Below are 15,010 nucleotides of genomic sequence, written 5' to 3'. Positions count from 1 at the left end.
CCCACCCGAGCTGTGGCCCCAGCTCAGTAGTTTCTGAAACCCACTGCTCAGAAAAAAAGGCCCTTCCGTTGGGAGCCCAGCGCCCGGAACATTAGAAGGTAGCGCGGTGACCGGCGTCATACTCAAGTGTCGTCCTGAGTCGGGGAGATCCCTCATTCCAAGAGGAGTCCACCTTTCCCAAGAATTCTGGGGAATGAAATTTTCTCCACCTTGATGCACACGCCCCACACCTCCCGTGATGTCATCGCCTGCCCTCGGCCACCTCTCACCCAGGCGTCTCAGGGACATTTGGGCCTTTTCCTTCTGTTGGCCTGCCTCCCTCCCTCTCTGTACGTGGGAGCCACAGTCTGACCGTAATTGTGAGTGGTACTCCTACTTCTGTGCCAGCAGAGCTCCACCAAGGAGAAGAAAGGGCACGGGTTTTCTTACTTCTAGACCTAATTAAAACCAGGCCTCATGGTCTGGAAGACCTACCTGAATACCCAGAAATACCCTCCAGAAGGTTTGCCGTTCTGGCCGTGGACTTTCGTCCTTCCCTAATTAAACAGCCGCGCTGGTGTGCTCGTATGGTGCGGAAGTAAACAGTTTCTTTATAATTCTACTCCCTACCTTTCTAGTGTTTATGGTCCCAAAGTACGTGGTCTCATTGTGTCCTCATAGGATTTTGTGTGCCTGTCTCAAGCCCGTCCTGTAACTGGCAGTCTTTACCCCAGTGCCACAGGCGCCCCGCTCTGTTAGCTTGTGGTTTCGTGTAAACTTCACTGTCCTTGACCTTCTGCTTTGCTCAGTGAGATCCTTTATACTTTCACAACCAGGCAGGCGGTACGTGTTTTGTTCGTATGTCCTTTATGAAGTGTGTGTGTGTTTCATGGTTAACAACTTAATGTAATACTCTGGATCATCTGGATGGTCCATTTTTTCTTTTTTTTTCTTTTAAATCACCTTGTTGCCGAGATTTCAAGGCTAGCGTTTGTGATTGTTACTATCGTCTAAGCCTCATGTTGTGCGTGTTCTCCTGAGCGACCCCAGAGCGAAGGCAGGGCCCTAAGGTTGTCAGGCCAGGGGACTTTGAGACTCCGGAAAACGTGTGTGCGACATCGGGGAGTTCATGGCCCACCGAAACCCGTCCTTGGACCCTGGTAGCACTTCACCTCCCCCCTGAAAGTAGACTCCCCTTTGGGAAAAGCGAACCCAGCAACCCACAATAACCTCTCCCTCATCACAGGCCTCCGCTTTTGGGGTGAAATTGTCTAAATGAGCAGCCTGAGGGCAGCCGGGTGCAGAGGGAGCTGGAACCCAGGAAGGAGCCGCAGCAAAGCTGGTGGTCGCACAGTCACCCACCTCTTGCTGAGTGCCCGTGACTCGTGCACTGCCCCAGAGTGGGGGGATCCCGGGCAGGTGTTAAGGGCTAGGCGACTGGTGGGGACTGGAGCAATCCGGGGGCGGTCAGCGTGCTGGCACCACAGCTCCGAGGGACTGAGGGCGATGGCTGACGGGCAGGCGAAGCCCTCCTTGAACCCCGGAGTGGGCTCTTCCCCTTCCTGCCCTGGCTGCCCCGGCTGCATCTTCGTCCCCAGCCTGGGCTTAGCACAAGGACCTGGCCACAACTCCAGCCTCCCCTGTGCCACCGGGGAAGGGAACATGTTTCCTTGTTTGTAACACGCCTTGCAGGCAGTGTTTTAACTGGGTGGACCCAACTTGCCGGCACCCCCACGTCTCCAAAAAGCCACCTTCTTTGCTCAGCTGCCACCTCGACTCCAGGACCACGAGGTAGGAGCCCCACCGAGCAAGGCCCCGGACCCTGGGGGAGACCTGGACCTCTGGGGGAGCCCTGTTGCCGGGGAGCAGTGGGGTCGGGTGCCAGGCAAACTGGTCGGCTCCTGTCCCGACACTCGGGTCTCTGTCGCATCCCAGGTATTTATGGAGGCCGTGCCGTGGCCCAAGTTCTTTCCCACCAACATCCAGGCCCATTGACATAGTTGTTTAATAATTATTAAATTTTAATTTAGTTGCAGTGGGAATGGATAGACCCGGGTCAGGAAGGCAGGGTTGGCTTTAGAGAGAGGACACTGTCCTCTGAGGCTGCCGCCGGGATGGGAAGACCGGTGTGGAGGTGTGGAGGCCAGGCCTGGGGAGCTGACCAGGTGAGGCCTTATGCTAAGAAGGAAGTTGGCTATGCATCCGGGTGGGTAGGGGCTGGGACAGCTCCTGGCAGATGGCCCCAAAAATCACCAAGAAGGGAGCAAAGTGCTTCTATGCCCCTGATCTGGTTTCGTTGGGCATTCTCTTTTTTTTAATGTTTATTTATTTTGAGAGGGAGAAAGTGCACACATGTGCACGCACGCATGTGGGAGGGGCAGAAAGAGAGAATCTTAAGCAGGCTCCATGCTCAGTGCAGAGCCCTACTTGGGGCTCAATCTCACAACCACGAGATCATGACCTGAGCCGAAACCAAGAGTCAGATGCATAACCGACTGAGCCACCCAGGTGTCCCGTGTTGGGCATTCTTTAAACTGGACTGTGGGCGGCACAGGAAGGGGGTTTAAGCAGTGGGACTGTAATCCAAATTCCCCCCACCCCCGAGTCGGGGAGCCCCAGGGGTACAGTGGATGAGAGAGAGCTGGGAGGTCTCCACTGGAGCTCGAAGATTCTGTGCAGAGAAGTCCACAGTGGGCCACAACCCTACTAATGGGACGGATCTCACCTTATCACGGGACTCCCCCGTCGTAGCTCATCGGAAGCTGCACCCTGGGGAGGCCCTTTGAATATGAGCGTGGAGAAACCTCCACTTGGAGCCCCACTGCCCGCCACATCGCAGCAGCCACAGTAGGCGGCCATCTGGGCCTCTTTGCTCTTCCTCGCCGGGACCAGCAGACCGAAACAGCCTTTGTGCCAGCTACTTGCGTCTTGCTCCCTGCAGACAGGGCTGACGCTTGTAGAAGAGTGTACGGCATTCAGTCCAGGGCTTCCACCCAGAAGTTGATAAATGAATGGTTTCCACAAACAGGAGGCCACGAAGATGAATTCGACACTCAACTTCAGTTAACTGATGGCAGCATCACGATGTCTTTGCTGCCCTTCATTTTTCTGTACAAACCCTTCCCCCCAACCCCCCCCCCCCAAATGATGAGGATGGCGTTAAAGGTCCATGTCACCCATCATGTCTTTTTTTAAAAAATATTTTTATTTATTTTTGAGACAGAGAGAGACAGAGCATGAGCAGGGGAGGGGCAGAGAGAGAGGGAGACACAGAATCCGAAGCAGGCTCCAGGCTCTGAGCCGTCAGCACAGAGCCTGACGCAGGGCTGGAACTCACAGACTGTGAGATCACGACAAGAGCTGAAGTCGGACGCTTAACCAACTGAGCCACCCAGGTGCCCCACCCATCATGTCTCTTTATGTGACAGGGGGACAGGTAAAAGGTCAAGCACGTGAAGCAAAAGCTCTCCTTGGCTGACGGAACTGACCCACTCTACGGTTTACTCAAGTGCAAGGCGGTCATTGGTTGCCTGAAATGCCCCTCTTCCCTGCCCTTTCACACTGGGGGAAAAAGAGCAAATCAGATATCCCACCTGTGTGATCCTCAGCATCTTTAATCATGGCCTGTGTTTATCTCATTCTTGTTTTCTTACGCATCATTTCCACCTCCTCGGACCCATCATTCCTTCCTGTGAGCTCTCTCACGTGTATCTGCTGTGACTCAGGACCCATCCTCATCACAGGCCTGTGCTGTCCTCAGATGTATTCACATGCTCAGGACGGTTCTGAAAAGGAGCTCCAAAATGGCTTGTTCTTCCAAGGACTAGAATCTACCGGAAGACAAACCGTGTGCCGGGGGCCTCGCTGACAAGAGCGGTATCCGTCAGTCCTTTGAATACAGGCATTTGCTCCAGCTCCCGCTCTCTGTCCCTCTTTTTCCTACAATGTTAGCTCAGGCTCTTCAGGAGGTCTTTCGTCCTTTTTTCTCTGTCACATGGACCCATTTGTGAGCTAGAAATAAACTCCAGTCAGGCAAAGACGGGGTGTCGCACCACAGGATGTACAAATGAGTCGGCGAAAGTAGCCATCTGTCCTCAGTGCCACCATGGCCGATGCCGCCAGTCTGTGAAGACCCTGACCACGTGTGGCAGTCTCTTCAGAATTCCCCATGGGTTGGGTTGTCTTGTTATCCCTTGATTTTCAGTGTCCTCATCCATAAAGTGGGAAAAGTATCTGTTTCGTAAGGTTGTGGGAGGAGAATATATAACCGTATGTCTGGAAACCCATTGCATGGTATCTTGTAGGAGCCAAATAAATGCAGTTTCTTCTTCTCCTTTACCCATTTTCCTTGTCTTTGGATACCGCCCCCCCCCCCCCAGGATGCTTTGTCACAGGCATTGGAGTTCAAAGAGAATACAAATTACACCTTAACCTCTGCACTCTACTAATTTTTATTTGCTGTGTTTTATCTTAAATGTACATTATTCCATCCACCTTGAAGCTGCTAAGTAGCCCTTGTGAGTTGACATGGGGTCTAACTGCTGTAGCACACCATTTCCTTGTCAAGTCTAACCAGTGGATTTACACTGAAGTTGTGGAATGTAACGTGTTTGAAGGTCTATCATGGAAGGCTTCTTCCCTTACAAATTGGGATCCATTGTCAAGTACTAAGTCTTTATTTTATTTTTTTTAATGTTTATTCATTTTTGGGAGAGAGCGCGAGTTGGGGAGGGGCAGAGAGAGATACACACAGAATCTCAAGCGGGCTCCAGGCTCAGAGCTGTCAGCACAGAGCCCAACACGGGACTCAACTGTGGGGCTTGAATTCACAAACCACGCGTGAGATCATGACCTCAGCCGAAGTCAGATGCTTAACCGACTGAGCCACCCAGGCGCCCCAAGTGCTCAATCATTATTTTCCCCAGAGAGTCCATACTTTTTTCTACTTAAAAACTTTAGTCCTTGTGTCTAAAATGAAATTCCACGTCTTGGCCAATTATGCCGTCTGTGTATTTATTTCTGGTTTCAAACAATCTGATTTTGATTGTGCCTTGGTGTAGTTTTCTTTGTGTGTCTTCTGCTTGATGTTGGTCTATGCTTCGTGCATCCGTGGATGTAGAGTTGCCATCAGTTCTCGAAAACTCTCAGCCCCAACTGCTTCAAGTAGTCTTCTGCTTTCCTCTTTTTCCCCAGGGCTCTAACAGCACACAGGTTTGGTTGATTGAGGTCCCACAGCTCACAGATGTGCTCATCTTTTTTTTTTTTAAGTGTTTTTATCTGTTTCATTTTGGTAGTTTCTATCCAGCATATTTTAATCTCAGACATTATATTTTAAACTCTATAATTCAGTTTACATCTTTTTTTTTTTCAGTAAGCTCTACACCACACGTGAGACTTGAACTCATGACCCCGAGATCAAGAGTTGCACGCTCCACCGAGCCAGCCAGGCGCCCCCAATTTACGTCTTTCTAATGCCTTCCGTGTCTCTCTGTACAGGCTCATGTTTTCCTTTCCCTTTTGGGGCATATGGAGCACACTGTTTTTAGTGTCCTGTTTAATAGGATCATCTGCACCATTTCTGGATGTTTCTCTTGATGATTTTTCCATCATTATGGGTCATACTTTGCTGTTTCTTTGTATGCCTTTAATTTTGTATTGTGCCCCACACATTGTAAATTTTATGTTGTTGGGTGTTTTTTTTTTTTTTAATTCCTTTATTTATTTTAACGTTTATTTATTTTTGAGAGAGAGAGAGACAGAGTGCGAGTAGGGGAGGGTCAGAGGGAGAGGGAGACACAGAATCTGAAGCAGGCTCCAGGCTCTGAGCTGTCAGCACAGAGCCTGACATGGAGCTGGAACTCATGAACTTCAAGATCATGACCTGAGCTGAAATCGGAGGCTTTCAGGCACCCAGGTGCCCCTAAATTCCTTTAAATATTTTTGAGCTTTGCACTGGGATGCAGGGAACTTACTTGGAAACAGTTTTTCTTGAGACTTGATGTTATGCTTTGTTAGGTGGCACAGAGCAGCCTTGAAGCCCAGGGCTGAAATTTCCAAGGAGACCTGGAGACCCTTCTCAGAGTCAGCGCAAGGGGAAGAAAAAAAGGAGGAAAAAAAAAAAAAAGATTGATAGCGGGACAGACATGCTTGTCGTGAAAAAAAGAACCATTTCTGAAGCCCAACTGGGGCCAAACATTTACACCTTGCTTCATAGTAACCAGTTGGGATGAAGCACAGGGTTAGAATGTTGTTGGCTGCGTGTTGAATCGCCCCCATCAGTTGTGAAGGACTGTGCTACATTCAGGCTTACCCACCGAGCTCCGTATATATTTATATCGTTTTCCCTTTCGTCTGGTGGGACACCATTCTTGTTACTCTTCTGTGTAACGAAGTTTAAATGCTTACAGTTTGGAAAACTGTATTTAATAATTTAGAAGGCTTGATAGAAGGAATGCATCAGTCTGAAGAGTACACATTGGATGGGAAAGAATTTCCTTCTGTTTCTCCAGATTTTTCCGTCTTATTTAGCTTGAGATCTTCGCAGCTTGGTTCCAGGATTCTAGCCTCTGCCCGTTGCGCAGTAGATACTGATCCAGACGATAAACCAGTGAACTACGTCAAAAGCACTCTCAATATTACGTTGGACAAAAAGTTTCGTTCTTTTGACTTCACATAGCTTGTCGCCCCGTAAAAGGGCTAACAGCACAATTTTTAAAAAATAAATTAAGAAGTATTTATAGGGAAAAAAAAGTCTCATTCAAGCCTTGAGGGCAGAAGAGAGAGAGGCACACACACGAACCGCTCCGCCTGGTCCGAGAGAGTGGAGCTTGGCAGCTTCCTTGCTGCTGCCCCTCCGTTCGGCCTGAAGGCCCCTGACCTGGCTCCCGCGACACACCACACGTCCGCTTCCCACCGCCGTCCTGCTTCATCGAGTCCTTTCAGTGCTCCAGCACACTTCACAGCCCCCTCTCCACCCTGGGGTGGTGTCTCCGCACGCAGGACTGGAGCTCCAGTAACTCCAGGATCTGCTCCTTGGTGGGCCTCTCGGGCCTCAGCCACTCACAGCACAGCACCCACCATGGGCTCAGGGCCTCCCCAGGACCAGGAGTCTCCTGGTGGGAGAGTCGCCTGAGGCACCGGCGGAGGATCTGAGGACCTGCAGAGTAGTTCCCTTGCAGCCTAGTCTCCAACTCTCAGGTCTCTTCCTCTTGATCCTGTGTACCCCAATGGACCAGAGTCTTAGGGGCTGTTAGTGATACGGCCATTCTAGCTCTGGAGAAGGCCCACACCAGCTGGAGACTTCCTGGGGCGCCCTGGAACAGAAGAAAAAATCATTCTGGTTCTTATTCCCCACCCCCTCCTTCCATTCCTTAAACACACACTCAGCTTCTAAAAAGCGGCAAACCCTGCAATGCTTTCTTCCCCATCCCTCCCCAAGATCCTATTCCACGAAGAGTCCCTGGCTTGGAGAGACTCGAAATCTGGTAGATGGATATGTAGAGTGTTTTCTACAATACAGACATAGGCTGTAGAAGGAAACAGCAGCAGAAGCAAAGGTGTTCCGGGAGCCCAAACGAAGAATCACCTTTGCTGCAAAGCCCAAGTTTCCAGAATCGGAACCCAGAGGTGAACGGCTTTCAGTGCAAAGTAACTTGCCTGTTTTCAAGGGCTGATTCTCTCGGAGGTAGTGGAGAGGCCGCCAACGACCAGATGACTTCGCCATCTTCACTCAAATTTCCGTAGTGGCCACAGCAAAAGTAAAATCGTAATCCCATCTACGGAATGGTCCAAACGCCCGGGATCTGCAACAGGGCCCGGTTTACAGCGCTGCTCGCAGCAAGTCGCGGTCTCAAGAAAGGCGTCCAGCACGGAAAATCCAGCAGGTAAGAGCCAAGGCGCCGCCGGAGGCCGCACAGACTCCCTCCCACCAGGGTCACTGCCTGAGGAGGGGGGGCGGCGCGCCCCCGGCTGAACACAGCAGCCACGTGGAGGTCCGGGGGCCGAGCGTCCTCGCCAGTCACCCCTTCCCCAGCCCCCGCGCACGCTTCAGTCCAGCCGGGGCTCAGTGCGCCTGCGCCGCCGCCCCTCCCAGAAGCCCCCAGGCGCGCGGCAGGAGGGAGCGGCCCAACGGGGAGGCACCTTCCCGGCGTGCCCCGCGGCGCCCCGCCTCCTGGGCTTCTCCGCGTTCAGGGTACAGGCGGCAGCGCCCCAGCGGGAAACTTCTCGGTGGCCCACCCGCACCCCGCGGATCAATATAGCAGCCCCTGTGCAGGTGAAATCTGCGGGGGCAGCCTGCGGGAGTGGGGACCTCGGACCTGCTGATGGAGGAAATCCAGGATTGGAACCCGCACCCCAGCACCCGTTGTGCAGGTGCAGGCGCACAGAGCGTCCACATAGAATGCACGAGAACTGGAGCACACCGGCAGGAAGAAGAACTCCACTGGGTCGAAAGAGGAAATCAAAAGCAAAATTACAAACTGTCTTGAAGGCACCGTAAGGAACACTCCCGGGTAAGATCTGTGGGACCCGGCTGCGCTGGAGAGCCTTAATCACCTCCCCTGTTATCAAATGCAGATATAAAACAATTTAAAATTCAGCTAAAGCAACTTTAAGAGCACAGTGAAATCAGGCCCCCCAAAATAAGCCTGAGTGAATTAATGAAGGTTAAAAACTTCAATTAAGGACACGGAAAATTCAAAAATAGTAGAAGGCAGGGGCGCCTGGGTGGCTCAGGCTACGCGCAACTTCAGCTCAGGTCATGATCTCTTGGCTGGTGAGTTTGAGCCCCCGGTCAGTCTCTGTGCTAAGAGCCTGGAGCTTGCTTCCTGTTCTGTGACTCCCTCTCTCTGACCTTCTTCCTCTACTCACACACACACACACTCTCTCTCTCAAAAATAAACATTTTTTAAAAATTTAAAAATAGAAGGCATAAATTCATATGCTGATTCCCTTGAAAATAGTAATATATAAGCTTATTTAGAACCTGATTAAGAAATAAAAAAGATACATGATGAGGGGCACCTGGGTGGCTCAGTTGGTTAAGCCACCAACCTCGGCTCAGGTCATGATCTCACAGTTCATGGGTTGGAGCCCGACCTTGGGCTCTGTGCTGACAGCTCAGAGCCTGGAGCCTGCTTTGGATTCTGTGTCTCCCTCTCTCTCTGCCCCTCCCTCGTTCGCACTCTGTCTCTGTCTCTCTCTCAAAAATAAATACACATTAAAAAATCATTAAAAAAAAAAGGATAGATGATGAGAAATAAAGCATAACTACAGAATTGGAAGAGAAGAAAAGAATTAGGGACCATGACATTCAGCCTTAGGGTATCCTATTTGAAAATCTATATGAACTGGATGATCTTCAAGCAAAATACAAATTATCAAAACTTGGTTTTCCAGCTAAGTGGTTGTAAGACAACTGTGATTCGGGGGTGGGGGGTGATATCCCAGGAAAGTGCTACAGAAGAAGTACATTCAGATGTAACATGAAGCACTACTTTTCAGAGGAAAATGACATTTTAAAATGGGAACCATTAAAATGTTTACCTAGAAACCAGCCACCAAGTTTAATTTGAAATAAATGGATACCTCACCCAAGCTGAATATAATTTAATGTGGTTTTTTTTTCCTGCAATGTATAGTTTATAGTTCTATCTAGAGGGGAAAGAAAAGCAAGAAAACTATGTTCTTGTGGTGAATAGAGTTTTCAGTAATAAAACTGGACAATTATAAACTTGGATGCTCATTCAAGCGTATCTTGAGCAAAAATATATACCTGAATCTGGGGCTGGGTTGAAGGTGAGGAGACACAAACACATAGTTCCCAGCTTTCAAGAAGCTAGAAAGCTGTGTAGTTGAGGGTATGAAGAAAATAAGAGAATATACATAGAAGGTTTGCAGCATAATACTGGCTTCCTCTGAGCTGTGGGGTTGGGGAAACAAAGGACCTGGGTATGTTGGTTCAAACAAGTCATGCCTGAACGTTTGAATTTTTCTGATGAACCCCGATGTAAAAGAAAATGCCAAAGCGTTTCCCTTTGAAGAGCTAAGTGCCTGGCAGAACCTGGCAGACCCATTACCTGCATTTAAAGAAGCAGCAGCTTCAGTGTTGGGGACTCTGAATGCTAGAGGGGGGTCAGAACGGCCTGAGATAGTGACCTGGCCCTTAAAGGAGTCAGCACCACACAGTCGCTGCCTAGGGACAGTGATTAGACCAGACCCTCTTTCCCTTGACTAAATAGTCCTGGAAATTCTTTCCTCCCTTGGCTTCCATAATGTGTGATATTCCAACCACTCTACTTTTTTACTACCTTTACCCATTTCTCCTTGTATTACCTGTAAGTGTCACGAGGCTGAGCCCCAAGTCCTCTCTGTCTGTATTGGACACATCTGTGACCTTATCGCCTCTGGCTTCGGTTATCACCTTTATGTGGGATGAAGCGTGAATCTGAAACTCCTATTCCTCACCCACACTTTAGTCTATACTCACGACGCAGCTCTAGTCCAGTGTCTCACTGGATGATGAGTCCAGTGGGTAAAAATGAACTCATCATTTTATGCTTATTCCCCTTTCTTACTCTCCATTTCTGCCCCAACAGTTTTCATTGAATAAATGTCTGTCGTGATCCTCCAGTGTCGGGGCACTGTTCTAGACCCTGGGACACGCTGGTGAACAAGACCCTCGTGGGGGGTTTGTATTCTAGGGGTTTCTAGGCCCAGCAACATCAGCCTCACCCAGGAGCTTGGTAAAAATGCAAATTCTCAAGCACCATCCCGGACCTACTGAGTCAGAGACTGTGCAGGACTGGTCGGGCCACCTGTGCTGACCCAGCTCTCTAGGTCACTCAGGTAGGCTATGATGTGAGCAGCCGTGTCCTAATCATCTTGGACTCCCTCCCCTCTTTCCTACCTGACTCTGAAAACCGCTCTTTTGGCCCTCTCCAACCCCGTCTTAGTCCAGAACCTTCTCAGGTTTGGATCACAGGAAAACCTCTGCATGTGTTTTCTGGCTCCAACAGATGAAGGGAATGCTGTTAGATGACACATTTTTCTCAAATCATGCTTTCGAGACGATGATCCCAAACCTACCGTGAATTCCTGAACCATCTATTAAAGGAAGTAATAGCTTCTTTTGGCTTACAGAGCTGCATTACACCCTAGGGCTGCAGTAACAGAGTGCCACAAATTAGGCGGCTTCAAACAGAAACTATTCTCAGTTCTGGAGGCCAGAAGTCGAAAGGAAGGCGCTGGCTGGGTGGCTTCCTTCCATGGGCTCCGACGGTAACGTTCACACCTCTGGCAGTCCTTGTGACCCCTCCACATGGCTTCTCCCTGCTTGTGTCTCTGCACATGGCCCTCTTCTTAAAAGGACACCGGTCCTCCCGAATCTGGGGCCTATTCTACTCCAGTATGTCACCATGTTAACTAATTACACCTGCAACGATCCTATTTCCAATAAGGTCACATTCCGAGCTACTGAAATGAGGACTTCAGTATATCTTTTTTGGGGGGTGGGGTGGGGGACACAATTAACGCCTAATACCCCTCACCTAAGAGCAAACCTGAGCTCTGGTATCTTCCGGTGTTCCCATACACTGTGCTTCCCCCATGCTGTCTCTGTGCCCGGGGGCACGTCTTTCCTCCTTCCTCTCCACCTGGAGTCAGGAATGCAACTGGTTGCAAGAGGCCAGGCAGGCAGTTCATCCGAATGAGTGACTCAAGCTAGGTGGTAAATGACGACGTGACACTTTGCTCTACCGTCAGGGACCCAGCGGAGATGAGTGGGGACAGGGGAATCTGGGAATTTCATGCCGAACCTAAAGGACCCGGACGCTACTCTATTCCTGCTAAGTGCTCCGCGAAGTCACGTGGGTCCCACGTGGCCACATCTGAGTTTTCAAGAGATGCTAAAATCTAGATCTTGTGTGAGATGTGAAAGACATTTCCTCATTTGAAAATGCTGGCCATTGATTCAAATAAGAAACAAATGACAGGCGGGGGGGGGGGGGGGGGTGGTGTCTACAGTCCTACCTGGCCCAGGGGCCATCCTTTTCCAGCCTATTACTTACACAAATACTTCCCAAGGTCGCAGGCCCACTCAGTGAGTGACTTACCACCATCTCAGTCCTTTTAAACTCATATTCGTGTGGGCGTGCGCTAGGGGATGCTCCACAAAGACAGAGCCCCTGCCTGGAGAGGGACCCGGGAGACTTACACACTCAGACACACACGTGAAACAAGCTGGTACGTGCTTATGAGTAACCACTAGCTCCACAAGCCAAACAAGACGACAAACTTAAAGATGCTGGTGGCAATTCTGGAGGGCTTCCCAGAGGAGAGGACTTTCGAAGCTACTCATAAAAGGATATGCAGACCTGTCCAAGGAAGAGGGTGGCCTCACCCCGCTCCTCTGAAACCAACCCCCGCCCCGGGAGGAATATTTTAGATCGAGTAGAACATGTGTGGCCCACACAGGTCACTCCCGGGGCCCAGTCTGGTCCCCCATCGGGGCTTCGGTTACTCCAGGAGGAACCGGGTCTCGTACGAAAGCTCCCGGCCCCGCACAGGACAGGGAGCAGGGGCGGCCTGTGCCATCGGGGTCATCGCGGGCCCGGAGGACCGGCAGTTCACAGCCCCCCGGAGGGAACTGGACCCGACCCGACTGGGACACGCGGCGGGGGCGGGTCTCGGGCGGCGCTCGCCGGGAGCCGGGGCGGGGCTCAGCCCCGCCGGCCCCAGGCCGCACCTCCGAGGGTCCGCTCCCCGCCCCGCTTCCCGGAGGGGCCCAGGCGCCGGGCCCCGGCCCTACCACGTAGCGGGCCTCACCTCCAGGCCACCCCGCTTCCCGCTCCACCGCAGCCCCCTCCTCGGCTGCCAGGGCACAGCCCCAGCTCTTCGCGCGCCGGCGTCGCACTCCCCCGGGGGTCGTCTCTGCGCAGACTCGGCCCTCCCCGCCGCGCCCCACCTCCCGGAGGCTCGCGGCGGGGCGGGGCGGGGGGGTGGGGAGGGGGTAGCCTCCGCGCAGACTCGGTGAGCCCCTCCGCGCTCGCGTCTCGCCAGTTCTGGGAGAGCCTCTGCGCAGACTCAGTGAGCCCCGCTGCGCCCGCTGGGTCTCGTGCGGGTCGAGACGCAGGGAGGGACGTGCGCTACGCAGGGTCGTGCACCTGCTGATCCTCCCGGGTCCTAGACCCGTTGGCGCCCAGGCTGTGGCCCGTGGGTCCGGGTGGGCGACCCCAGCGAACAGGTTTACATATTTGTTCCGAATTTTTAGTCCCCGACCCGCAAGATTTTGTGGCCTCATTTGTTGATGCATCCTATCTGCAATGCCCTGTCAAAGGTTTGGCGACTTGGATACACAATGATAGGGTGATGTTTTAAAGGGCAGGTTCTGGGGCGCCTGGGTGGCGCAGTCGGTTAAGCGTCCGACTTCAGCCAGGTCACGATCTCGCGGTCCGTGAGTTCGAGCCCCGCGTCAGGCTCTGGGCTGATGGCTCGGAGCCTGGAGCCTGTTTCCGATTCTGTGTCTCCCTCTCTCTGCCCCTCCCCCGTTCATGCTCTGTCTCTCTCTGTCCCAAAAATAAATAAAAAACGTTAAAGGGCAGGTTCTGAAGTGAGGCCAGACACTCTAAGGAAATGACAGATAAAATTAGATTTCCTTATAACCTGCAGTCCATTGACAAATACTTGGCGATAGGCAGAGTAGGACATTTCTCCAGGAACTCCCTACTCCCATTTATTTATTTATAATGTTTAATTTTGAGAGAGAGAGAGTGTGCGCCCGGTAGGGGCAGAGAGACAGGGAGACACAGAATCTGAAGCAGGCTCCAGGCTCTGAGCTGTCAGCACAGTTCCTGACAGGGGGCTCGAACACACAAACCTTGAGATCATGACCTGAGTTGAAATCCGGATGCTTAACTGACTGAGCTACCCAGGCGCCCCAGAAACTCCCTACTGTCTTAATGCTTTGCTGAGGGAAAAATAACCTTAGTTTGACGATAACTAGGCCTACAGTATCCTGTGTCTTTTTTTGTTTGTTTTTATTTATTTATTTTTGAGAGAGAGGGAGCGCACAAGTAGGGGCGGGGCGGGGAGGGGGGGGCAGAGGATCTGAAGCGGCCTCTGTGCTGACAGCAGAGAGTCCCCATGTGGGGCTCCAACTCACGAACCGTGAGATCATGACCTGAGCTGAAGTCTGACGCTTAACTAAGCCACCTAAGCACCCCAAGAACTCTTCTTTCTGATGCCTTCTGGGCTTAACATGGTTCCCCTGTCAGCAGCGCGGATTCATCATGGAATGCATTTGTCCCACAAATATCTATGGAGTGCCCACTCCCTGCCAGGCACTGGTGATGTGATGAACGTTGAGCCAAACCCAAGGCCCTTTCATGGAACTTGAAATCACGTGGCGGAGCTATTTAAGCAATTCCACAAATATGTATAAAACGGGAACTGCCATGGGTGCTGTGGAGAGTGCATACTGCCCCTAAGAGCTTATAAAAGGACAGTCTGCGAAGGCTTTCTGAAATCGGGCTTTCTGGAAGGGCCGGGCTCACGAAGGACTAGGAAGTAATAAAAACCCATCGCTAACAGGGGCGCCTGGGTGGCTCAGTCGGTTAAGGGTCCGACTTCAACTCAGGTCACGATCTCGCGGTCCGTGAGTTCGAGCCCCGCGTGGGGCTCTGGGCTGATGGCTCAGAGCCTGGAGCCTGCTTCCAATTCTGTGTCTCCCTCTCTCTCTGCCCCTCCCCCGTTCATGCTCTGTCTCTCTCTGTGTCTCAAAAATAAATAAACATTAAAAAAAAAATTAAAAAAAAAAACCCCATCGCTAACAACACAACTCGGCTCCTGGAACAGGAACAGGGGTAGACTGACTTCGGGAAAGGCCAGGATTCAGGGATTTAAACTCTGTCATAAGGACGCCATCTCTTAATTTTGCTTTTCTCTGTGTTGACCTCATACAGTTGGTTCCCCGTGGAGAGAAGTTTCTGTGCTCAGGACCTTATGGGCTGCAATTCACAGGGAGAGGACTCTGATT

The 15,010-nt window shown here is 51.5% G+C and overlaps 1 protein-coding gene across 1 annotated transcript; it reads right to left on the bottom strand.

Moving 5' to 3' along the window:
- Positions 1-4,343: 4,343 nt before the first annotated feature.
- LOC132688459 (uncharacterized) lies at positions 4,344-13,329 on the bottom strand. The gene is made up of 2 exons (XM_078437896.2): positions 12,802-13,329; positions 4,344-8,537 (listed from the first exon to the last, which is right to left on the bottom strand). Exons 1-2 carry the CDS (start codon positions 13,286-13,288, stop codon positions 8,026-8,028), a joined length of 999 nt encoding a protein of 332 aa, XP_078294022.2. The 5' UTR covers positions 13,289-13,329; the 3' UTR covers positions 4,344-8,025.
- Between the last annotated feature and the right edge of the window lie 1,681 nt (positions 13,330-15,010).

Source organism: Panthera onca, chromosome E1 (assembly GCF_046562875.1).
Source record: "Panthera onca isolate mPanOnc1 chromosome E1, mPanOnc1 haplotype 2, whole genome shotgun sequence".
Taxonomy (NCBI): Eukaryota; Metazoa; Chordata; class Mammalia; order Carnivora; family Felidae; genus Panthera; species Panthera onca.
The sequence above is the reverse complement of the archived record's forward strand: the minus strand, read 5'-3'. Positions and strand labels throughout refer to the sequence as shown.

Coding starts and splice junctions, on each gene's coding strand:
- LOC132688459 (XM_078437896.2), bottom strand. CDS start 13,288: ATGCATCAACAAATGAGGCCACAAAATCTTGCGGGTCGGGGACTAAAA. Junction 8,538..12,801: donor GGAAGCGGGGTGGCCTGGAG/GTGAGGCCCGCT, acceptor ATTTGATAACAG/GGGAGGTGATTAAGGCTCTC.